Source organism: Rhinolophus ferrumequinum, chromosome 6, assembly GCF_004115265.2.
Source record: "Rhinolophus ferrumequinum isolate MPI-CBG mRhiFer1 chromosome 6, mRhiFer1_v1.p, whole genome shotgun sequence".
Lineage (NCBI taxonomy): Eukaryota > Metazoa > Chordata > Mammalia > Chiroptera > Rhinolophidae > Rhinolophus > Rhinolophus ferrumequinum.
In genome coordinates this window covers 86,604,901-86,630,716 of record NC_046289.1, presented here as the reverse complement: position 1 = coordinate 86,630,716, position 25,816 = coordinate 86,604,901, and the positions used below count along the sequence as shown (strand labels likewise).

Below are 25,816 nucleotides of genomic sequence, written 5' to 3'. Positions count from 1 at the left end.
TAAAAACTTTAATATTGCCACCAGTGAGAAACACCACACCAATAAGTGATTTTTAACTTTTTTCTACAACCATTCAAAAACTTAAACAGCTGAAATTATACTTAAGAAATCTAACTACTCTAAATGTAAATGTAATGTTGAGGTTGCTTGTAATGTGAATTAATTTCAAATTCAAGTAATTTTGTCATTACAAGTATTTCAAAATAACGATGCAGCTCTAATTTGTAGTCTCCCATACATCACCCTGCCACTAGTGCAGCCACCTCCGAGAGCAGAGGTCAGCCACCAACACAGAATTTATGGGATGTATGTGAAGGCAATTAATAGCCTCCAGGGCGCCCGCCTCCCACCTCCAGCTCCCAACCAGATACATCTGGGGCATCACACCTGGGCTTTCCTATATCCTCTTTGGACACCTGGAACATACCATTTCCCCAAAAATAAGACTTAGCCGGACAATCAGCTCTAATGCGTCTTTTGGAGCAAAAATTAATATAAGACCCGGTATTTATATTTATTATATTATAGCTGGTCTTATAGTAAAATAAGACTGGGTATTCTATTCTATTCTATTCTACCGGGTCTTATAGTAAAATAAGACTGGGTCTTATATTAATTTTTGCACCAAGAGACGCATTAGAACTGATTGTCCGGCTAGGTCTTATTTTCAGGGAAACAGTACTTCCCTCACAGCTTCACACACCATCCCCTTGTCCCTGATGGACAGCTGAGCACTGCATCTGGCTGGGGAGTAACGAGTGCCTGAGTTTGCCATCTATTTGGGGACACTGTCAAACCCAGCTCCACTCCAGCTGTTCTCCACGAAGAGACTGAAAGCATCACAAGGCAACCAGCCACCCCAGAATTCACGTGCCTAGAGGGTCAGCACCCTGGAACAATCTCCTAACTAACTTGGCTTGCTGGTTATGGAAAGAAGATGGAAGGTATATTGTGAATAAATTTTCAGGACACTTGAATCATCCTTCCTTTCTGAAAGAAAAAACAACATCAGGGCAAGATAATTCCAAGTTTTGGCAAGGAAGAGGGAAACACTGACAGGTGGAACTTGAATTGTCATATCCAGTTTAGAGAGGTAATTTGTGATATCTTGTCAAGTTAGAGTTGCCTGTGCCCTGTGACCCAGCAATTTCACTTCTAGATATATTCTCAACACCATGTCTTCGATCCTTTTATTCTCATAGTTCCTAAAAATCTTAAAAGGAATTTGAAAAACCATGTACTCCTTTCCCCAGTTTAAGTTAGGAATATAATATTGGTCATAATCGTAAGAAATTTAATAAAGAGTTTAAAATGAACTGTAAACATCTTTTAAAAAAATAATGGGATCTAAATGCCATAGTAATTTGGTACCTACTACCACCCATCCGTTTAAAAGATTCAGTAAACTCTTGGTCACTTGAAAATTTTACATCATTCGTTTTCCTCCTTAAACTCATACACTGTCAGTTAGCCTCACCTCTGAGTGCACCTTCAATACATGCTCTCCCACAACGGAACGCCTTTAGGTAGTGCTCCTTTAACCTCAGCACTTTAGGAGCCATGGAGAACCTGGTAGAAGCAGAGGCTTCCTGTAGTCCCCAGGGCAGGTCAAGGTCGGCAGCCTGGGCATGAAGACTTGTGATGGAGCCTGCCCCAGCCAGGGGCCCAGACACTGTCCCTCGGCAACCTTGCAACTCCAGCCTGACCTTTAACTGCTTGGACATGGACACGAGCTGCTGCACAGCCCACTGCTTTGAGAGCCTCCCGCTGGCACTGGCGTGTGCCCTTCCACTGCCCACCTTGGCGGCCTCATGCTGCTCCTCAGGTCCCCAGGGTCACACATGGGGCTCGCCGCTGCCTGGCACACTCACTGGCTTTTAGGGCCTCCCTATCTTTGGCACGCAGATTCCCACTGCACACCCATGCCACTGGTTACTGCTCACCTGCTCCCCACCTGAAATAAGTCAGGTCCAGCACAAATTCTATTCCTATTGTTCATTTTTATAAACATGAGTGCTGAAAAGTGTTTGTCACTTAAATAAGTAGATGGGAAGAGGAAAAAAGCAATGGTTGAAAACAATCAGAGTTATGTACTTTCTCAGCACTGACACCAATATTTCAAATTGCCTCTTTAGGGCTCCAGAGGTTAGTACATCTTAATACATAATAATACATATTATATATGTAATATATATAATAAGATCAGGACTGGGTGAATAAGAACAGGACTGGTATGTGTTCCTTCATAACACGGGAGAAGGGTAACTGCCAAAGGGAGGTAGGAAAAGAAAGCTGGCACCTTCTTCATCAGTTCATCCTTAGGCAGAACAACTGTGGAAAAGAATACACCTGAAAGTTCTATACCTGCATACGCCTGGAACTTCTTTGCAGACTCTCAGCGGATGTACCCCACTTTGAAAACTATAGCTCTAGAGAACTATTTATGTGACAAATACTAAGATGCTTATTTCCATGTTGTCATGAAAACTCAGCAGCAACCTAATGCCCACTAATAGCAGAATGAATTTTTTGTGGCATAGCCATACAGTGGAATACTATACAGCAGTCAAAATGAACTAACTAGACCTATATTTATTAACATGCATGAATCTCAATGTTGAGTGAAAAAAAGCCAACTTCTAAAGGATATAGGTAATGATGCTATTGATACACGTTTTTAAAAGGCACATATTGCACATAAACATTTCACTGGAAAAACAAAACACATTTCACATCCTCTTCACAAGACTGCTTACCTCTGGGGCATCAGGGCAAGAATTGGAATGAGCATGAGGACAACTGTATCTATAACATTTTTTCTTGAAAACAACAAAGGCAAATATTAAATTTTCTCCAGGAAGCAAGTAAAAAGGAATTCATTATATTATTTGGTTCTTTCCTAAATGTCTAAAATATGTGTAATTTATAATGTCAGTATGATCCAAGTTACCAATAAATGCATATGTATAGACTGACTTGGTTTATGGTCCTGGCAGTCTAAAGTGTGACCAAAGCAGAAGGATAAAGTATCGCCTTTCTCTCACTCACAGAGGAGTAAGTCACATAAACTGAAAGAGGCTCAAAGATCTATTGAGGGGTTAAATACTAATTTAATTGTAGGTAGGAAAGTTTTCAATGAATATTTTTGTTGTTGTCCTTTAATCTAGTTGTGGAGGGCACAGCTCAGCTCCAAGTCCAGTCATCGTTTTCAATCGGGAATTGAACCAGCAACCTTGGTGTTGAGAGCTCACGTTCTAACCAACTGAGCCATCCGGCCGCCCCTCCAGCAGCTCAGCGGCAGCTCGTTGTCTTCATTCTAGTTGTGGAGGGTGCAGCTCACTGGCCCATGTGGGAATCAAACCGGCAACCCTGTTGTTCAGAGATAGTGCTCTAACCAACTGAGCCATATGGCCACCCCTTAAATAGTTTTAATACCGTGTTTCCCCGAAAATAAGACCTAATTGGAAAATGAGCGCTAGCATGATTTTTCAGGATGCTCGTAATATAAAATAAGCCCTGAAAATAGACCAGGTCTTACATTAATTTCTGCTCCAAAAGACGCATTAGGGCTTTTTATATTACGAGCATCCTGAAAAATCATGCTACGGCTTATTTTCCGGTTAGGTCTTATTTTCGGGGAAACATGGTATGTCACTGCGGTTGATTCTATCATATTTCAATTTAAAGCACTATTGTTGTTAATAATTTAATATTGGCATTATATAAAACCTCAGCTATTTAGAGTGTAGCCAAGGATCTAGAAGTAAGTGTAAAAGTCCTGCGGGGCCAGATTATTCCCTGCACTGATACTTAAAAGTGTCACATTCAGAAGAGCCACTGCCACTTGCTTTTGGCTCTTCTTATGTTTAGCATAATTCTAGTAAGCCTGTTTGATTTCTCAGTCTACAGTAGATTGGAAGTGAAGGGAAAGAGTGACTGTGAAAGACATAGGAGTTTACACACCTGAAAAGAGAACACATCTAATTTTAAGTCATTTGTGTTCGAACTTGAAACAGACTTAATACCCTATAACAAGATTGAAATATGGAAATGATAAATATTTGTAATGACCCATATCAGTAGGAAAATATATTATTTTTAGTATACCTGTGTAATAAGTTAACGAAACATTTAATACATTTTAGAAATATTTTCACATAAGATGGTTAAGAGAAAAGTTGATGTTTTAAAGAATGGACTTTAGTTAATCAAGAAATATTCACTTAAGTGAAAATTTTCTGAGAAAATATTGGATAAGTTAGCTAAGAAATATCATGACTGACATGCATTGAATATTAACTGTATGCCAAGCACTATTTTAACCACTTCACAATAATTTAAGTTTCACAGCAATCCGCAGGACATATCGTCCACATTTCATATAGGAGGAAACTGAGACCCAGAAAGATTAAGAATCCTGCCCAAGGTCATAAAACTAGTAAGGGGTTTAGCAAATTTGAACGCAGATTAAGAAAGAGCCTCTTTATTATATGACCTCTATCCTGCCACTCTTAAATGCTACAACTCTACAGTTTTATTATTAGGGACATAATACTGTTTTTCAACTTAGTTTTTCAAATGTGTAGATATTAACTTTTAAAGTCCCATTTTCTCCGTGTACCAGTATTCTTGCTGTATTTCTTAAATTGTGTTAACTGTCCTTGGTATATTTCAGTGTGTGTGTGTGTGTGTGTGTGTGTGTGTGCGCGCGCGCGCGCGCACATTGTCTGATTTTATTGAATCATAAAGCAACAGAATGATCAAGTAGGTATATGAATTTATGTGTAACACACATAAGTGAGTGTACATGTGGAAACATTGAAAATATAAATGCACTACATAATCTAATGTATGTGTATAATTTCATTCTAATTTATAATAAAAAAATTATGCTGTTAATATATATATGGTTAACATACCTACTGGTAAGAGACAGGCAAGAAAACTATAAAATTAAAATAGTTACTACCTTGTCATTGTAATTATTTCAGGAAGCTAAGAACTCTACTTACCTAAGATATGTTGTTAAGAGTTTCCAGTGATTGAAAGATATATAATTTTGGTCCTTTATAAACATCTATGTTTATGGACCCTACAAATTGAGAAAAATTTTTAAAAGGCTAGTTGACTAAAATGCAGTTTTGTTAACCCATTATTATTGACTGACTTGATCATGTTTTCCACAAAATTAATAAAATCAATAGATTGGTTTGGCATCAAGGGCCATCAAATTAATCGATGCAAATTTTTCAGACCTAGATAGTTTCCTGACTCCTTTCACCAAAATAAGAATATTAAATTATCTTTTGATCATAGCAGATTCTTTGATAATATTTCTTATTACACTAATAAGTATAATTTTATTAAAATATCAAGTAGATACTTGAGACTTTAAGATTTCTTTACATAGATTTAAAGACTAAAATAAAACATACTCTGAAGGCAAACTATTTCCAAATAGAAAGTTAACATAAATCTTTACTAATTTCATAAACAATCAGAAAGGACTTGACTGTAAGTTCACAGAAAATGAATTTTCTTTGGTTCAAAATAACATAATTCAAAATGACAAGTTTCAACAAACAAATGGTAATAAAAATTTTAAAGCACTATTTATATCATTTGTAAATAAAGGAGTCAGTATAATTATGGTTTAATAAAATAACATATCCCAAAAACTGGAACAAAGTGAAAAAGGGATGTACTTCAATATAATAAAGGCCATACATGACAAGCCCACAGCTAACATCATACTCAACTGTGGGAAAAGCTAAAAGCTCTTCCTCTAGAATCAAGAACATGACATTTGTGTCCACTCTCACCACTTCTATTCAACATCATATTGGAAGTCCTAGCCAGAGGAATTAGAGGGAAGGAAGGAAGAGGAGGGGAAGGGAGGAAGAAAGGAAGGGCATCCAAATCAGAGAATACTGTGTTTGTATATGACAAGATTCTACAGATACTCCTCGACTTATGATGGCATTATATCCTGATAAATTCCATCCTAAATTTAAAACATTGTAAGTCAAAAACGCACTTACTACACCTAATCTACCGAACCTCATAGCTTAGCCTACCCTACATTAAACGTCCTCAGAATACTAACATTATTTAGCCTACAAGTTGGGCAATTATCTTGTGTTTCATCTCAAGAGTAATTGCTCTCCTCTTCCTGTAAGAAGCAGCAGGAGACACAGTTGAGACATGATGGGATGCGAAAACACAAAATGCAATATCCAAAAACTGCTGGCAACGCAGCACACTGGTGTATCGGTTGTTTACCCCTGCAATCATGTGGCTGACTGGGAGCTGTGGCTACTGCCACAAGAGAGTATGGTGCCACATATCACTGCCAAGGAAAAGATCAAAATTCAAAATTCAAAGTACAGTTTCTACTGAATGCTTATCGCTTTCGAACCATTGTAAAATCAAAAAATCCTAACTCGGGGACAGTCTGTATACACAATCATGCATCGCTTTAATACAAGGATACATTCTGCAAAATGCATTGTTAGGCAATTTCATCATTGTACAAACATCATAGAGTGTAGGGACACAAACCTAGCTGGCATTTTTATACGACTGGCAGTGCAATTGATTTGTTCACACCAGCCTCACCCTAAACACGAGTAATGCATCACTAAGATGTTAGCACAGCTATGACATCACTAGGTTATAGGAATTTTTCAGCTCCATTGCAATCTTATGGGATGACCATCATCTATGTGGTCCAGCATTGACCAAAACGTCATTATGTGACATATGACTGTATTAAATCCTAAAGACTGCACCAAAAAACTGTTAGAACCAAGAAATGAATTTAGCAAAGTTGCAGGATACAAAATTAATATACAAAAATCAGTTGCGATAGGACAACCAAGATGGCGCAGTAGGTAAACACTGTGTTTACCTTCTCTCACAACCACATCAAAATTACAACTAAGCTACAAAACAACAATTATTGAGAATTGCCTAAAATCAAGCTGAACTTAAGCCTTTCAACTAAGGACGAGCGGAAGAAGCTACCTCCAGACTGGTAAGAAGGTCAGAGATACAGAACGGGCTCATCTCACACCCGTGTGTGATCAGTAAAGATTGGGAAGGCTATTTCGGCTGTGGGGACCACCCCCCATTGCCTAAAGGAGCAAGAGATACCAGCCCCTCCCCAGCCCAGGGTTCCATTGCCAGGGAGAGAAGTCCCCGTAATTTTTGGTTGTGAAAAACAGCAGAAACTGTGACTGAGTGAGACAGCGCAGCTGCACTCACAGGCGCTCCTCTTAAAGGGACCGCGCGGACTTACCCACAAGTGGAATCACTCGTTCTGAGCTCCAGCACTGGGGCAGCAGCTGGAAAGGCAACAGGGACAAATGCTGGGGAACTGAGTTGTCTGGCTTGGGATGGGGGTTGGAGAGGCGGCTTTCTTCTGGAAGGGAAGCTGGTGGAGACCATTGTTTCATTGTTGAGCCCTCCCCCTTCCCGGCGTGAACACAGGTGGACTCCACTTCTGAGTCTCTGCAGTTCGTTTGCCCCGCCCTGGAGATTTGAGACCTGGTCCCGCCCAACTTTCGGACACAACCAGGCTGCTTTCAGTGGCCACTCGCCTTGGCTCAAGCTGTAGACTTCTCCTCGGGTCTCTCAAAGTTTCGTGGAACCCAGACAAGCAGCATCTGGCTTGAGCGTGTCCTGTACCTCTGGCTGAGCAGCCCTAAGCTGGCACTAGTGGCAGCCAGCGTTGGTTCACAGCTTGGCCTCTCAAAGGCGCTTCTAAGTACAGCACAGGAGGCAGACATCTGCGGATTTCTTTCTGGCTTCCGCTGGGTACCCCTAGGTGGGGCACGGGCTGTGGATGAAGTAGACCTACAGCAGATCCCTTTCAAGGTGGTCCTGGGGCTGGCGGTCCCAGAGGCCAGTTTCAAAACGAGCTGGAGCATCACCCAGCCATCTCCCAGTATGGCACCAGAGTCCTGCTGAGGCAGATCCTGCTCTGTAGGATCAGCCCCTACATAACAACCTTCCACTGTAGTCAAGGCCAGTCCTCACAACCAGTGAGCCCAAGGATCAGTCCTTCACATTGGTGTGCAATTATTAACCAAGGCTCAATTTCAAGAGAGCACATACAACCCACACAAGGGACACACCTGGAAAAGGTGACCAGAAAAACTGTGCCACTGAACCCCACAGCACACCTACTACATGAGGCCACTCTACTAAGACCGGAAGACATAGGAGCCCTACCTAATACTTAGAAACAAACACAGGGAGGCAGCCAAAATGGGGAGACAAAGAAACAGGTCCCACATGAAAGAACAGAACAAAGCTTCAGAAAAAGAACTAAGCAAAACAGAGATAAGCAATCTATCAGACACAGAGTTCCAAACACTGGTTTTAAGAATGCTCAATGATCTCATAAAAATGGAGATGGAAACCACGAAAAAGAACCAGTCAGAAAATAAGGATATAATAATGGAAACAAAGAATATATTACAGGGAATCAACAGATTAGATGAAGCAGAGGATCCAACCAGTGATGTAAAAGATAAGGTAGCAGAAAACACCCAACCAGAACAGCAAAAAGAAAAAATAATGCAAAAAACTGAGGAGAGTTTAAGGGACCTCCAGGACAATATCAAGCATACCAATGTTCGCATTATAAGGGTACCAGATGGAGAAGAGAGAGAGCAAGGAATTGAAAACCTATTTGAAGAAATAATGACAGAAAACTTCACTAACCTGGTGAAGGAAATGGACATACAAGCCCAGGAAGCACAGAGAGTCCCAAATAAGAGAAACCCAAAGAGGCCCACACCAAGACACATCATAATTAAAATGCCAAATGTTAAATACAAAGAGAGAAGCTTAAAAGCAGCAAAAGAAAACCAGTTAGTTACCTACAAAGGGAGCCCCCATAAGATTATCCGCTGATTTCTCAACAGAAACTTTGCAGGCAAGAAGGGAGTGGCAGGAAATATTCCAAGTGATGAAAAGCAACGACATACAACCAAGATTGTTCTACCCAACAAGGCTGTCATTTAGAATTGAAGGACAGATGAACTTCCCAGACAAGAAAAAGCTGAAGGAGTTCATCACCACCAAACCAGTATTACAAGGACTCTTAGAGGGACTTATTTAAGATGGGAGGGGGGGTTAAGGACAGGTGAAAAGGGAAGAGACTAAGAACAAATGGGGTGTTATACAGGAGTCATGGGGATGTAGGTTATAGCATAAGGAATATAGTCAACAATATTGTAATAACTAGTTATGGTGCCAGATAGGTACTAGATCTATCATGGTGATAGATGGGAATGGGGTTGGGGTCAGGGTGAAAAAGATGAAGGCATTAAGAAATATAAATTGATAGTTAATACAGTATGGGGAATATAATCAACAATGTGTGTAAAGATCACGTAAGGTGCCAGATGGGCACTGGACTTATCAGGGGGATCTCGTCATAGACTGTGTAGACGCCTGATCAATGCACTATACGCCTGAAGAGCTGAAGTAGAATAATACTGAATGTCAACTAAATTTATAGGTGTATATAGTCACGGGATGCGGAGTACAACATAGGGAAGGTATTCGATGGTATTTTAACAGCTATGTAAGATGTCAGAGGGGTAGTAGCTTTACTACTACAGCTGTGTAAGATGTCAGAGGGGTAACCACTTTATGAGGTGTTTAAATGTCTAACTATTATGTTGCTTTGTACACCTGAAACTAATAAAAAAAAAAATCAGTTGCATTTCTAAACACTAACAACAGTTCATCCAAAAAGGAAACTAAGGAAGCAATCCCATTCACAACAGCATCAAAAAGAATACTTAGAAATAACTTTAACCAAGGAAGTGAAAGATCTGTTCACTGAAAACTGTAAGAAAGCAATGAAATACCAGATAATAAAAAGCTGAAGGAGTTCATCACCACCAAACCAGTATTACAAGAAATGTTCAAGAACCTTCTTTAAGAAAAAGAAATAAAAAATATGAAATTGCAATAACTACGTATCTATCAAAAATTACTAATTACTTTAAATATATATGGATTAAATGCTCCACTCAAAAGACACTGGGTGGCTGAATGGATAAGAAAACAAGACCTTTACATATGCTGCCTACAAGAGACTCGCTTAAAAAAGTGAAGTGATGGAAAAAGATATTTTATGAAAATGGAATAAAACATAAAAAATAAAAAACTGGAGTGGCAATACCTATACCAGACAAAACTGACTTTAAACAGAAGCTATAACAAGACACAAGGAAACCCAAAACACTAATTTGAAAAGACATATCAACCATACGTTCATTTCATCATTACTTACAATAGCCAAGACATAGAAGCAACCTAAGTGTCCATCAATAGATGAATGGATAAAGAAGAAGGGCTACATATATACAATGGAATGTTACTCAGCCATAAAAAAAGAATGAAATCTTGCCAGCTACAACAACATGGATGGACCTAGAGGATATTATGCTAAGTGAAGTAAGTCAGAGAAAGACAAATACCATATGATTTCACTTGTGTGTTAACTCTAAAAACAAAGAAATAAATGAACAAAACAGAAACAAACTCATAGATACAACATTTTGATGGTTGCCAGATGTGAAGCGGTTGGAGGGGGGTGAAAACGGTGAAGGGATTAAGTACAAATTGGTATTTACAAAACAGTCATGGAGCTATAAAGTATAGGGAATAGTCAATAATATTGTAATAACTGTACGGTGTCAGATGGGTACTAGATTTTTAAGTTATATAAATGTCTAATCACTATGTTGTACATCTGAAACTAATATAAGATTGTATGTGGACTGTTATTGAAAATATTAGAATTATTTTTAAAAAAATACAAATCAATGAATGAAATTGAAGAAGACAATATTCCCATAGGGGACTGGCTTGGAAATGGGACTTTACCCCAAACCAGAAGTGTAAGAGCCATCCCCTGGAATTTTGCTGAAATTTTCAAAATAATGGCTCTCTCCCCTACTGAGATTGTAAACACTAGGTACCATGTAAGTGTGGAAATGCTACAATGAGACACAATATACCTGAGAACGAAACTAAGAGTAAAGCAGATCTAAGAGATTAGAAGAGAAAGACCTCTTCTTTTTTTTTTTTTTTTTTTTGGGGAAGGGGAGCAGGACTTTATTGGGGAACAGTGTGTAATTCCAGGACTTTTTTCTAAGTCAAATTATTGTCCTTTCAATCTTAGTTGTGGAGGGTGCAGCTCAGCTCCAGGTTCAGTTGCCGTTGCTATTTGCAGGGGGCGCAGCCCACCATCCCTTGTGGGAGTCGAACTGGCAACCTTGTGGTTGAGAGGACGCACTCCAACCAACTGAGCCATCCGGGAGCTCAGCAGCAGCTCAGCTCAAGGTGCCATGTTCAATTTTAGTTGCAGGGGGCGCTGCCCAACATCCCTTGCGGGAGTCGAGTAATGGAACTGGCAACATTGTGGTTGAGAGCCTTCACTCCAACCAACTGAGCCATCCAGGAGGCAGCTCAGCTCAAGGTGCTGTGTTCAATCTTAATTGCAGGGGGTGCAGCCCACCATACCATCCCTTGCGGGAGTTGAACCTGCAACCTTGTGGTTCAGAGCCTACTGGCCCATGTGGGAATTGAACCGGTAGCCTTCAGTTAGGAGCACGGAGCTCCAACCGCCTGAGTCACCGGGCCGGCCAGAGAAAGACCATGTTTTGATGATATAATTTAAGCTACTGGATATAACTGTGAGACCCTGAAATTCTTAGTTACACAAAAACCAGTATTCTTCCATTTATTTTTCTCACACTGGTTTGAGCTGCATTTCTGTCTTGCAAGCAAAAAATCTAATACAATATAATAAGCTTCACTGTTCTTTATAGACAATTATCAGAGAGCTCTCATATACAACCAAAAAACCCACCATCTCTTTTCTAGCACTTGTATCAAATTCCATCAAAGTAGCTGCTACTTTGAAAGAAACAGAAGACTTAGGTTGCAAAGGTTATAAAGCTAGATAGGTTATAAGGTTTTTCTGAAAAGACTCATGGTGAAACTTGAACCACACCTGCAGAAGCACACTAAAAATCACTGACCATAGCCACAAAATAATTTCATAGCATCTAAGCGTGTCTACATATTGCCTGGCTTAAAAAAAAAAAAAAGTCCGTTTTATTTTCAACCAACCTCATTTCAAAGAATGTGATTTCCTTTCCTCTTAACAATCGTCTATCCTCTGCCCCAAATTTTAGCCCAAGAATATATTTTAGGAATATATCCCTTAAAAAAAATTATCTTAAACCCGGGGGGGAGGGAAGAGGAGGAGTATATGCACAGAGATATTATACTAACCTATATATTAGGTTGGTGCAAAAGTAATTGTGTTTTAAAAGGTTAAAAATAATTGCAAAACCCGCAATTACTTTTCCACCAACCTAATAGGTCTTTATAAATTCTAAAAAAAATGAAAACAACTTAAGTGTTCAGCAAGAAGAGAATAGTCAAGTAAATCATATTAACAAAAGGGAAAGTTATACAACCATTAAAAATGAAGTTTACAAAGACTACATAAAACAATTAGGAGATTAAATGTAAGAAAAGAATATAAAATTATAAACTCATAGTTACAACCATACAAAGATACTTGAAGGATAAAAGGCCTGAAGGAAATACAAAATAAAACGTAAAAAGTATTTTGTTTCGGTGATGACCGTAGATGATTGTTTTTGTTTCTGCTTTTGACCATTTGCTAACTTTTCTTATAGGACAATGTATTACTCTTCTATTTTAAAAATTGTAAGATCAAAGTGGAGGGAAAATTGTCCCACCAGGACCAAAAAGTATTCTTTCTTGACATGTCCAAGCTTATTGCGTATCAGTCCAAAATAATGTCCTGTTCAGTATCTTGAACTTTGATGCCTTGATGGTGATAACAACAGCTTTGGAAAACTTAAGTTTCAAGGTGACAGACTAATCATATGCATTTACCAGCTGCCCCTCAAGTCCCCACTGAAATAAACACAAGAGCCTAGAGAAATAAACCCCTTAACATGAAAAGAATAAAAAAGATCACCAACAAATGAGGTTTCAAAATTTGGTAAGGGACAGAAGGAACAGAAGGGACTAGGTTAGAGGATAAAAAAGGTAGAGAAAGCTGCAGCTTAGAACCTGCTAACCAATATGTCTGTACACCTGAAATTAACACAAAATAATACTGGATGTTAACATTAGTGAAATACTTAAGAAGTGGGGAAAATAGTAAAGGAGAATAAGAGGTCCAGATTTCCAGGTATAAAACAAGTAAGTCATGGGGATGTAATGTACAGCATGGGGAATATAGTCAATAATATTGTGATAGCGTGGTACGGTGTCAGGTGGTTGCTGGACTTATCATGGTGATCACCTCTTTAGGTATGTAAGTGTTGAATAACTATTGTGTACACCTGAAACTGATATAATGTTGTAAGTTAGCTATATTTTTTTAATAAAAATATTTTTTAAATGATTGAATACATTAATGAATAAAGAATAAACAAATTTTAAAAAATAATATTTAATCTTCTGTCTTATGGCACTGAAGAAAAAAATCCAAGTTAACAACTACAAACAACCAACCTCTCCACCTTAAGCATTGTCATATTTATTAGTCTTTCATAATCTGTAAGAAAACTAAGAATACCAACCCGAGTTAGGGAAACATTCTAAAGATATTGAGTCCAAAGCTCAAAATGATGATACACTGCCTCAATACAGTTATCCTACAGTAAATCTCAACATTCTCCTACTGAAAACGGTAAATAAATATCTTACAAATGAAGAGAAACATAAGAATAAAAATTGTACAGGAAAGCAGTGAATGAACTAAGAAGATGCAAATTCTGAAACTCACCAATAGATAATATCCTGGTTTTCTTTAAAATATAATCAATTTTGGCTTTTAAAAACTATTAATTTGTTGTGTTGGGTCATTCGTTTCTATTTGCAAGAAATACGGCACATTTTTGGTAAGATAATTGAATGGGAAAGACCAATATGAAGCATTAGTTGTGAGCCTCAAAGCCATTGAGAGAAAAGAAAACTAACTAATGGAGTCATTTAAGGAAAAACTAGCTGATTTTATTACTATTATTATTATCAATGCCAAACAAGTCTTTAAATCAATTAAAATTTATTTAATTAAGCATAAAGTTACTTTCACATTTGTCTACAACCATAGTAAATACAGTTCTTGGCATAAAGACACAGCCTTTGGAGTTTAAAACATCCCTGACTGGAAGATTACATATAGAAAACTCCCATTATTGTTTATGTGATAGTGGATTTGTTAATCAGATTAAAATAATTATACTATCTAGAATAAAATAAAATGGAAATAATTTACTCATAAGATTCATATTTAAATCATCTTTATTTACAAAATACTATCCTGAGAATTGTAATTCCATTAAGCTTCAATTTGAGCAAAAGTATAATCACTTAAGTAACAGCAGTTACTTAAACTGAAAATGAGAGAGATGTCAAAATTACTTTTGAAGAGACACCAAAAATATTGTCAAGTTTCTTGCTGTGGTTCTGGATGTTCAGTAGTAGGCTCATTTGAAGGCGGAATCAACCCTGATGGGAGCTCACTTCTACTTTCAGGATGTGGGGGTGGGGGGAAATATCCAGCCCGTGGGGGAAGATAATAAGGAAAACCTCTTGGTGAATAGACATTTCTCACTGTTCAAAGAGATTGACAAAAGACATTTTTTAGCTTCAAGCACCTGTACTGCGGTTCTAATAAATCATTAGCTTGTAACTTCCAGTACCTATCTTCATATTCAAATACTCATACTTAATTTACTTAATAATTACTTAATCTAACAAACGAATTTTTACAACATTGAGAAAAACATACTCTGTCCAACTACACATTATTAAAGGGACTGTCATTCATTTTAGACACAATTTATGTCCTATGAAAAATCTAACATCTTAACACTTTTTAAAAAGGAGAAGTATTTCAAACTATACAAACTTACTTTTAAAATAAGTTTTCCTATAATATCATTTTCAGCAGACTTAAAATTTAGACCAGTAATTCCCAGTCCTAATTTGATATTATCCTAAAACATTTATATGTTACATAAAACACCATCTTAAAATTCCCCAAACAAAATTCATTTTAATTCACCTTAAACTTCAAAATGCAAGGGGAATAAGGGAAGGAATGACCACATCAGGTTAATGATAGGCTTCTGCCTCGTGTTCGGTAACCATGTATTTATTCTGCAGAAACCTACAGTTCAAAATGGCAATGAATAGCTATAAAAGCAATAAATTATTCCATTTTTCTGATGTGAGGCTATAAAAGAATTTCAACAAATTCAACAACTAGTCCAAACACAACAAACACATTTTAGGTTTTAAATAAGTAGGACTGTATGAGAAATACTTAAGAAAAAGATTTTTAAAAAACATTTTAGCCAGGAATTTTTATGCTAAAATATAAACTGTAATTATTTTTACTAATTGACATAATAAGCAGTTTCTATCAAATAAGATACAAATAATTTCAGTCTTCACATAAGACTGCTGCAAAAAGCCAATGATTTTCTTGTCAAGTGAAATACAGAAAAAATTCCACATTATTGAGATGAATCAAGTTGAAGCATCATTACAGTCTACTGATGGCTAGCCTCCTTCCCAATTTGGGAAAGCAATGGTACACTTATGGAATGTGAGAAAAATTTTCCTCTACTGCATTACTACATGAATAGAAAGTAGAATTCATGTCTCTGATTTACTCTATAAAACACATATTAAGTTTTTGTTTTTTTTAAAAAAAGCATACTTGCAAATGGAGGAGGTGGTGGACCAGGGAAGTCCCTTGGAGGAAAATAATCTCGGGGGGCTCCATACATGCTTCCTGGAGGAGGTGGAGGGAAAGGAGGACCTCTTCTCATGTACGGGCTCCTTGTATCCACTGGAAACAAGGGATTTCTGACTGGAGGCAAAGGTGGAGGAACAAAGCCAGGGCCACTTGCTTCACTTTCGGTGGGGGGAGATGAATCAGGCACATTTAAATTCTATAACAAATTGACACATGGCAGTCACTAAAACAAGAGCAAAATTTGTAATCATCTTCCTGAAAAATCTTAGGCTTAGAAGAAAGCACATAGGCACCTAGGCAGAAAGTCTATGATAGTCTTAAAAGGCTCCAGAGAAAGATTCCAACAGTTTTCTGCATCAGATGGATTTCTGCCATCACAAATACTTTATTAACTCAATAGAAAACAGCTTTAACGAACAAAGTAATATTCTAGCTAAAGATATAACACAAGAATAATCCAAGAGTACCAAAATATACATCCTTTTATCAAGCTTATACTGGAAGAAAAAAAAAAAGCTTATGTTACTATTTTCAACATAAAATAAGGTGACCAAAACCAAACTTGTAAACACAATAACAAAAGTATATTTTAAAATATTCAAATAAAAATCCAAGGGGGAAAATCCAAATTCTTGTGTAACTATGATAAACTAACTCAAGTCTCTCATCCGTAGCTAGGTTACAGTATGTAAGTTGTACTTGTACCACCACTGGGTAAAGTCCAGAAAAGAAACAGCTATAAGGCTAAATAGGAAGTATGTCTGTCAAAATGAAAGAAACAGCTTTATGTCAAAAACTAGATTGCCAGCTAAATTTCTATTCTAGTAAACCAAGAGATCAGATGGCTCCTGAAGAATGGATAAAATTCCACTTTCAATACTTACCCCAAAATCGTCTCTGCTATCACTTTTACTGGATTCCAGTTCTGAAGACATTGGCCCATCTGGAGATAAAAGTTAAATCATGAAAAACACATGACTTATCACTCCATTCCTAGAATGGCTGCAGGTCACAAAGGACTTCCCCACTGCCCTTGGCAGCACATAAACCAGCTTGACACCGGCAACCTGTGTTAGGGCCCCAAGAACAGCTTACGGTCCCTGGAAATTCTGGCAGTGACTTCCCTAGCTCTCTGCTGCCACTCTGCCTATACCTGAGCCACTTAGCTCTTCTGGGGGTAAAAGAAAACACAGAGCCACGTAGACCAGCACCACAGCAAGCTGACAGATCTCCAGCCGTACTTCAGCTGCTCACGGCTTAGCCTTCCTTCTGTAGCTTCTATGCCAGTTTTCTCCTCAGCAGTTTCAAACCTCCATCTTCCTCAAACCTACTACACCAGTTACTTAGAAACTCCGTTAACTTTTTGTAATTAAACATATAAATATAACAGCAACCATATTCCTATGATCTTTCCTGCTATTATCATGGAAAAGGATCCATCTAGACAATCTATAACCCCCATTCTGTTTTCTGAAACCCTTCCTTCCAGCTTCCACAGAGATCTTCCGGTGTTACCCACCTCCTCCCTTTCAGCTAGACCTATCCTATCTGCAAGTCTCTCCCAACGAATTAAAAGTGGAACAGAAAAAGAGAATCCCCTAGCTACCTATCTCCTTCACAATCAAGAATGGTTCTATAAATATTGTCCAGAATTCCTCCCATTTTGTCATTACAATAATCTATGTGCCACATCAACTGCTCCACTGAAATTATTTTCCCCGAGATCAAAAATGATCTCTTTGTTTGCTAAATTAAAACAGACACTTTTAGTCCTTATAGTATTTCTCATCATTGCTGACTACTCCCTCCCTCTTCAAATCCTCTCAGCCTTTCATTTCTGTGAGGCTACCCTTCCTTCTCTCTATCTCTTCTTTCTACGGGCTCCTTCGCAGTCTCTTTGGTGGGCTCCACTACCTCTGACATGTGTTCAAATGCTGCCTCTGATACTTCGTCATCTGACACCTGGAGCACCTTTGAGCCTTGGTTTCTTCACCCATAAAATGAGGATCACAGTGTCTCCTTCATAGGTTCATAGTGAAGATTAAATGAGATAATTCACTTTCATTCAATAAATGCTTACTGAGCACTAGTGCTAGTCAATGTGTCTCACCCATCTCTCTGCATCATTCTCCTTCACGTAAATACCATATACTGACAAACCAACAGTAACATATTACTTTTCTACAGAACTTTTCTACTCACAAAACACTTCCACATACATGAACTCATTTAATCCTCAGAAGGCCTTTCAAGTGATTACTATCTTAGTTTTAAGGCCATTATCCATGATTCAGGCTGTCCCTTTTCCTTTTCTTTCTTTCTTTCTTTTTTTTTTTTTGCTTATACTGTTCATTATTATTGGCACAGACCCCAAATCTCTCAACTAACTTTTCAAATTCCCTCAAAAGCAGCTCATACCATGTTTCCCCGAAAAAAAGACCTAGCTGGACAATCAGCTCTAATGCATCTTTTGGAGCAAAAATTAATAATAAGACCCAGTATTATATATTATATTATATTTATTATATTATATTTTACTATGTTACACCCCGTCTTATAGTAAAATAAGACTGGGTATTATATTGTATTGCATTGTATTATATTATATTAGACTAGGTCTTATAGTAAAATAAGACTGGGTCTTATATTAATTATTGCTCCAAAAGACGCATTAGAGCTGATTGTCCGGTTAGGTCTTATTTTCGGGGAAACACAGTACAACACTTCCTTCACAGAGGTTTCCCTGATACTTCAACTAGATGAAGAGTTCTCACTTTCTATGAACACAGCATATTCTCTAATGGGACTTACTATTCTGACCAGTATTACAGATATAAGTCTTTCTCCCCTATTTAATTATTCATGTGATTATAATAAATTATATCTTATTATAATTATATTGTCTGCCATGTCATGCAGGGCACCTTTTAAACAATAAACACTTAAAAATTATCTCCTTAGATATTGTTCAACTACAGAAAAAAAAACTGACATGTACAAAATTTTATACAGCACTAGTTTATAAATAAATGTTCAATTATACATCTATTTTCATTCCATTGAGCTTGAATTAACGGGGAAAAACAATTTCCAAAGCCTAACAGAAAGCATTAATTATAAATAATAATAGAAATCAGGCCATAGGTCTGCTTCTCTGCTTATTACTCAAAAAAATTTTCTAAAGTAATAAACATTTTCAACAAATAATGTCCTTCCCTCCCCCAATTATATACCTTTTCCTACCATTTACCAATAAATGTATATTAACATTTAATTAATGAAATTAATGAAACATTTACCAATAAATGTATATTAACGTTCTACTTAATGTTTTAATCTTTTTATATTCTTAATGTTATCACTTCTGATTCATACATTGGATATACATACTTCCCAACTTCAGTGGGTTGCTGTAAGGTAGTTTACAGAAAAGAGTGCCTTACAAATAGTAGGTTCATGAGTAAATGTTAGTTAAATCTATCTAAGTATGAAATGTTTAGATAAGATAACTGATTAAACCAGCAACAGAGCATGTACCCAAATTATTTTTCTGGTGGATTTTCACATTAGCCTAACTTCCCTGATTACTAAATAGGATATATGTAAGCAGACTGGAAAAATTAGAAAATTAATCATGGAACACACTAAAATTTTCCATCATAGGTACATACAGTAAACCTATTACCATGGTGCCCAAACCAATCACCTATGTATAGGCAGATGCCATGAATGTGTACAGTGTAACAAAAAACATAAAATCAGGAAGTTTTCAGGAAATAGATTTTGGCTTTAAGAGTTACCAGAAATAGCAATTATACTAGTCCTTTATTTAGCTTTTAATTCTTTAGTTTTCCACCATTATTAGAAAACTCATACACACACACAAAGTATTTCTTACCTACTTTATCCAGTGATGGCATATTAAAACTTCTGAGTTCTGCTGGTCCAGATAGTCTACCAGAATTAGAATAAAATCTGTCTTGCCTTTGTGGAGGAAGAGTTAAATCAGGATATGGTTGGCCTAGAAAACAAGTTTTAAAGCATTTTCATTAGTATAAAAATAAATCAAGTTTACTTAAGTTTAGTATGTTGAATGTACACATTTCTCTTGCTTCCTAAAGACTTTGACCCATATTCTTGGTAGACAATAGTAAACAATTTTAGGAAAATTACATATTGTACTGAAGGCAATAACTTTATTTGCTTTTATAGTAAACACAGGTATAATATGCTACCCTGGATTTTTAAAATTTCAATTACTATATGTAAATCAGAATATATGAATAGAATTTAGTCATATGTATTCATTTAACTTTCAGTTTTAATAATAGAAGTGGATACATCAATGTATCAAAATGATTCTGAAAAGATATCAAAGAAAGCAAAGAAAGAAAAAACAGAATATGTTGTTAGCATAGCAAGAAATTTAACACAACAGACAATGACAAAAGAAATGGTCACCAAAACAGAAAGAGTATCATTTAGAGGTCATTAGTGGCGATCAAATTTTTAGTAACTTCAGTAAATTTAGTAACTTAAATATTTTGAAATTTAGCATCCCTCCAAAATAAAGGGGAAGATCTCTGATGCAAAAGATGAATGGAAGGTTCGCAATGCTCAGATTAAGGACATCTGGACAGACACAAATTTGGGCGCAGACTCTGACTCAGGTACCTCTACAGCCACCCTCCTTTGTCCCCAGGGGTCATTTAAGATGACAAAATGGTTATTCCTGGGTCCCTGTGGCACTCATCACTCTTGAAAAAAATATAGGTAAGTCTATCTCATCTTTGATAGGTGATGGCAGACTTTTGCTAGATTAGGCATGCATACGCCCAGCTCCAAAAATATGGGGAAGGTCAAAAGGGGTGAATTGTGTGACTCTCTCTTATCCTTATAGGTATGGAGAAATAACCCCAAACTACCTTCCATAACAGTCCTAGACAGTGGTTCATCATGTGAACTCCATACAATGTTGGATATGTCACTCCTCATTTGACTCAGTCACATGGGAACTTACTGACAACTCTCCCACACAAAGCCAAGAAAACACCTGGCATCAACCAGCTGATAGAATTATATTTAACCAGCTCCCAAGGGTCAAGGAATGTGCCTCAAGAGAAGAACCAGATAGGCTTGATGGCTCATGTCCTCCCCCTTTCAGAATCTTAGCAAAGAGCTATCTTCACGTGTCTGAATTAGCCCAACGGAAGAAAAGGCCAATACCAAGCCCCATGATCGAAACTGAGTTTTCCCTTTCTACTTCAAACATGGGATTAATTAAATGGCAGAGTTGGGCAAGGGGATAAAAATGGGGAAACCTGAAAACCTCATAACTCTTTTTTACCCAGACCTCAGAAACCATATCATTATTTTGCTTCTAAAATAATCCCCACAATATCAGCAACTTTAGAGACACAAAATTTTGCTAAAAGCTTACTATTTTATAAATCATATACCCATGTTGCCCTCCACTGGTAAAACTAATCCATTCCTTAAATCTACCAGGGCCTGTTATGTGCCAGGTATTATACATGATACAAAGTTAATTTTGATAGTCTGTGCTCTTATAGATTAATGATGTCAGAAACAAATACATACAATGTGATCGATGCCTTAATAATAGGGCATACAATTAATATGACAGGTGGGGGACTGTCTGATTCTAATTGGAGGAGTCAGAAATGGTATCACCAAAGAGGTACAGCATGCACTGAAAGAAAAGGAAGGAACAAGTAAACAAGGGTATTCTGGTCAAATTCAACTATATACACACATACATATATATATACATATACACATACATATATACACAATGTAATAAGAGGAAATATGTGGAAGGCATATGACCAATGGAAGGCTGAAATACAGAAAATAAGGACATGAATGATTCCTTTCTTTCTTTTTTGCCTTCTTATCTTTGTTTTCTGCCGTGTTTTCCTGAAAATAGGAACTAGGTGGACAAGCAGCTCTAATGCATCTTTTGGAGCAAAAATTAATATAAGACCCCATCTTATATTATACCTGGTATTATTATTATATTATATCTGGTATTATATTATATATTATATTACATTATACCCGGTCTTATATTATACTAAAATAAGACCAGGTCTTATATTAATTTTTGCTCCAAAAGACACATTAGAAGCTGATTGTCTGGCTAGGTCTTATTTTCGGGGAAACACAGTACTACCCTTATAAGAGAAAAGATGGTTAGAAAGAAAATACTGGAGAAGGAAAAGGATCAGGGAAAAAAATGAATAAAGAGTGGGAATAAGTGTACAGGGAATTCTGAAGCAGTTTCACAGACTATGAATTAGAATAAAATTCAAGAGGTCTGTTTTAAACAAAAACGCTGTTCATCTCTTTTCAAGACTTGGACTCCAATTGTTCCCTGAATACCTACTTTAATATTTGTGGGGTTCTATAACATAACAGGAACATCAACATGGTTGAAAACAGAATCATAAAGATGGATAAAGGGTTAGAATTTTTTTTGGTTTAGTGCTGGTTACTATCAACTACAATAAGCATCTTCACTTAAAACAGAATGTGAAGAAATAGTTTAATGCTTAAGGAATTTAAATGGAATGGAAAGGAAAATTTCCAGAAATAAGTTGAAAAAAGCTATGAGTATGGATAGGTTATGGTAGAACAAAGAGACCAACTGTATAGAAAAAAAGAATGTCTAAGAAACAGGCTTAAGCAAATATGGACATTTAAGATAAAAGTGATAATTTGAATTGATAATTCAAGATAAAAGTGATCATTTAAAGTGATGAACCAATATATAGTATTATATTAACTGTCTAGCCAATGGGAAAAATATAATTCCTCACATTAAACACTAAAAAATAAAATCCTGGTTAAAGGCTTGAAATCAAAACAAAATTTTAAATTTTTAGGAGAAAACAAAGAATATCTTTTTGATATAGGGATAAATCTTAAAAAAATTCTATAAAGATGGGTTAACTTATTTAAAACCAAATTTGAAACTTATGTATAACAATAACATCCATTAATAATGATTCAAGAAAATATTTACAAAAGACAAAAGATTAGTATTCAAAATATACTAAGAATTCCTGTTAAGCAAGAGATAAAATGGATCAGACAATTTACAGGAGGAAATAAAAATGAACATGAAAATAAACATGAAAAGATGCTCTAACTCACTAATAATCAAAGAACTACAGAGAAAAATGAGATAAAATTTTAACTCAATTAACTGGAAATATTCAAAAAAGTTTTACATCAAGTTTTGAAGAACTAGCTACTCTCAAATACTTCATGCATACCCATTCTTGAAGACAATGGGGCAATATCTATTAAAATCAAAAATATGCATTTCCTATTACCCCAAAATTTCATTTTTCAAATCATCTATAAAGAACATATGTGCAAAAAGGGTATTAATTGCAGCATTGTTAGTAATGGTAAACACTGGAAAGACCCTAAATGCTCATTAAAGGAGACTCGATACATGTATTATGGTAGATTTATATATTGAAGTACTATATAGAAATTAAAGTAATAAACATATATATTAAAATGGAAATAATTCAATGATAAACTTAATAAAACAGAAATATACTTTGTTTAAAAATCAGGGCAGCCGGTTAGCTCAGTTGGTTAGAGTACTGTGCTCTTAACAAAGCTGCTGGTTCGATTCCCTCATGAGCCACTGTGAGCTGCGCCCTCCACAACTAGATTAAAACAACTACTTGACTTGGAACTGATGGGTCCTGGAAAAACACACTTAAAATTAAAAAAAAGTATGAAAAAAAAGTCATATATGGGGGTGGCCGCTTAGCTCAATTGGTTAGAGCATGGTGCTAATAACACCAAGGTTGCCAGTTCGATCCCCACATGGGCCACTGTGAGCTGCGCCCTCCTTAAAAAGAAAAGAAAAGAAATATATGGACGATACATTTATACATACTAAATTTATGAGTAGTTGCCTCTGGGAAACAAGGAAGGTAATGGTCCTGGAAAAGGAAATAGATGACTTCAACTCATTTATATCATGTGCTATTTCTTTTATGTTTTATTTACACACACACACACACACACAACACACACACACACACACCCTCTGAAGCAAATATTAACATGTAAATCGGGGAGGTAATATATAGAATTTTGCTACATTTTCTGTGTTTTCGTTTCTTGTGTAAAATGGGAATAACACTCTCAAGAGTGTTAGAATAATTATAGTATAGTATTGACCGGTCTCATTCAAATTTATTATCATAAATTTCAAATGGATACACAACATTACCTTAATCATACACTTCACTGACGTTTGAGCTCCTTCACTGTCCTAAATGGCTACTGTACACCTTTTTTTCTCTCTCCAAATTTCTGATAATCCCCTCCTCTACCATCTCAAGTTCATAATCCTGCCACATCAAGAAAAGTGATGCAATTAGACATCCTCAGTCATGCTCACCCAATTTTTACATCTGTACCCACTTGTTCTGTCTTCCTTCTTTTTGCAATGGATAAAGTGATTCAGCTCCTATCTAATTTCTCAATTACACTCCTGATCCCATGCTTTTTGTTTACTACTCAGGGTTTCACTTTTATAATTATATCCTCTCCCATACATCATCAATTTCTCATTCTATCTTGGATTAGTCTCATCGACAAATAACTATGTAGTATTTTCCAACTTCAAAAAACAAAAATACCTCTTCCTCCAACTACCATCTCATCTTTCACTTTAATTGAAAACAAAATTTTTCGAAACATTGTCTACATTTGTCCCCACATCCTAATCTCTCCTCAATCTACTCTCTTCGGTAAAACTGAAGAATTAAACACAGAATTTTGAAGTTTCTCTAAACATATATAGCATAACTCATCAACCAAATATTAATCATTAGAATTTATACAGGATCAGTATACAATATATGTGATACAAGAGATATACACTCCCCCAAAAAGTGGTAGTCCCAAAATTTGGAAACAACGTTAAAGTAAATATCATCCTCTAAGAGGATAAAAGCATTGCTGAAGTTTTGTGGACAACTTACTAAGTTTATGAAGGCTACAAAATCCCAACAAGGAGATCAAAATGCGCCTAACTTAAACTGTAGTTCTATCCAATGAATCGTCTAGAAAGAAAAGTTCACAATGCAAGACAATGGTCTGTATTAATGTCTACAAATCAGAGCCAGTAAAGTAAAAGCTATAACTGTGCTTCTAAAGTATGCAAAGTGTTTGATCTGCTTAGACTGCTTTTGTTTCTCAAAGTAAAATTTAAAACTGCCCTTATCAATTTGGCTGTGTATGCCTCTTATTTGTTCAGCTCTTCAAGAAAAAGAGATCAAAGTAAGTTTTTAAACATGCCAAGGCTGAAGACCAGATTTCATTCATGATAATACCACCAAGGTATAGCTGCTAAGTCTCTTTGCTACCCTTCACGTAACATTATTTCCAAAATCAGTAAAAGAGAAGCACTGACAAAAATAATAGAACCCACGTACATACTCCCTGCTCTTTTAACAATTAAAACTAAGAATATTAAAGCTCTGAAAAGTACAAGAAGGGGAAGTGACATAATTCCCCTTTAATTTATATCTGTCTAATCTACATAGCATGAGATTTGCTGAAAATTAAGATTCTTTATTATTTTCCATTACTTCTCCCTGTTGGAAAAGGAGGCTGTAAGGCTAGATAAATAGAAGGATATTCAAGTTAGAGCACTGAAAGATCAAGAGCCCTGAGAGATCAAGAATACCAAATAGTAAAAAAACTGATAAAAACTGAAACTGCTTTCATTAAACTATCTGTGGTTTTCTTATTTTTTTTTAAAGTTAAAATACTACCACAATAAAACATTCATATGACTTAGACACAATATTTTTCTTGTTAAATTCATGCACATAATCATTTATATGTGATGAATCATTACTCTGATTAATACCTGCACTATAAATTATTTGTAACTGCCCTGTAGAT

General features: G+C 36.4%; 1 protein-coding gene across 11 annotated transcripts in view; it reads right to left on the bottom strand.

Moving 5' to 3' along the window:
• Positions 1–14,126: 14,126 nt before the first annotated feature.
• Positions 14,127–25,816, bottom strand: part of MIA2 (MIA SH3 domain ER export factor 2) — an 84,714-nt gene continuing 73,024 nt past the window's right edge. For all 11 annotated transcript variants that reach the window (XM_033107814.1, XM_033107817.1, XM_033107815.1 and 8 more), the window contains 4 exons: positions 19,746–19,868; positions 16,732–16,790; positions 15,809–16,043; positions 14,127–14,694 (listed from right to left, as the gene is read on the bottom strand). In XM_033107814.1, the coding sequence (XP_032963705.1) occupies positions 14,528–14,694; positions 15,809–16,043; positions 16,732–16,790; positions 19,746–19,868 (584 nt within the window). In that variant the 3' untranslated portion in view covers positions 14,127–14,527. The remainder of the gene's footprint in view (positions 14,695–15,808; positions 16,044–16,731; positions 16,791–19,745; positions 19,869–25,816) is intronic.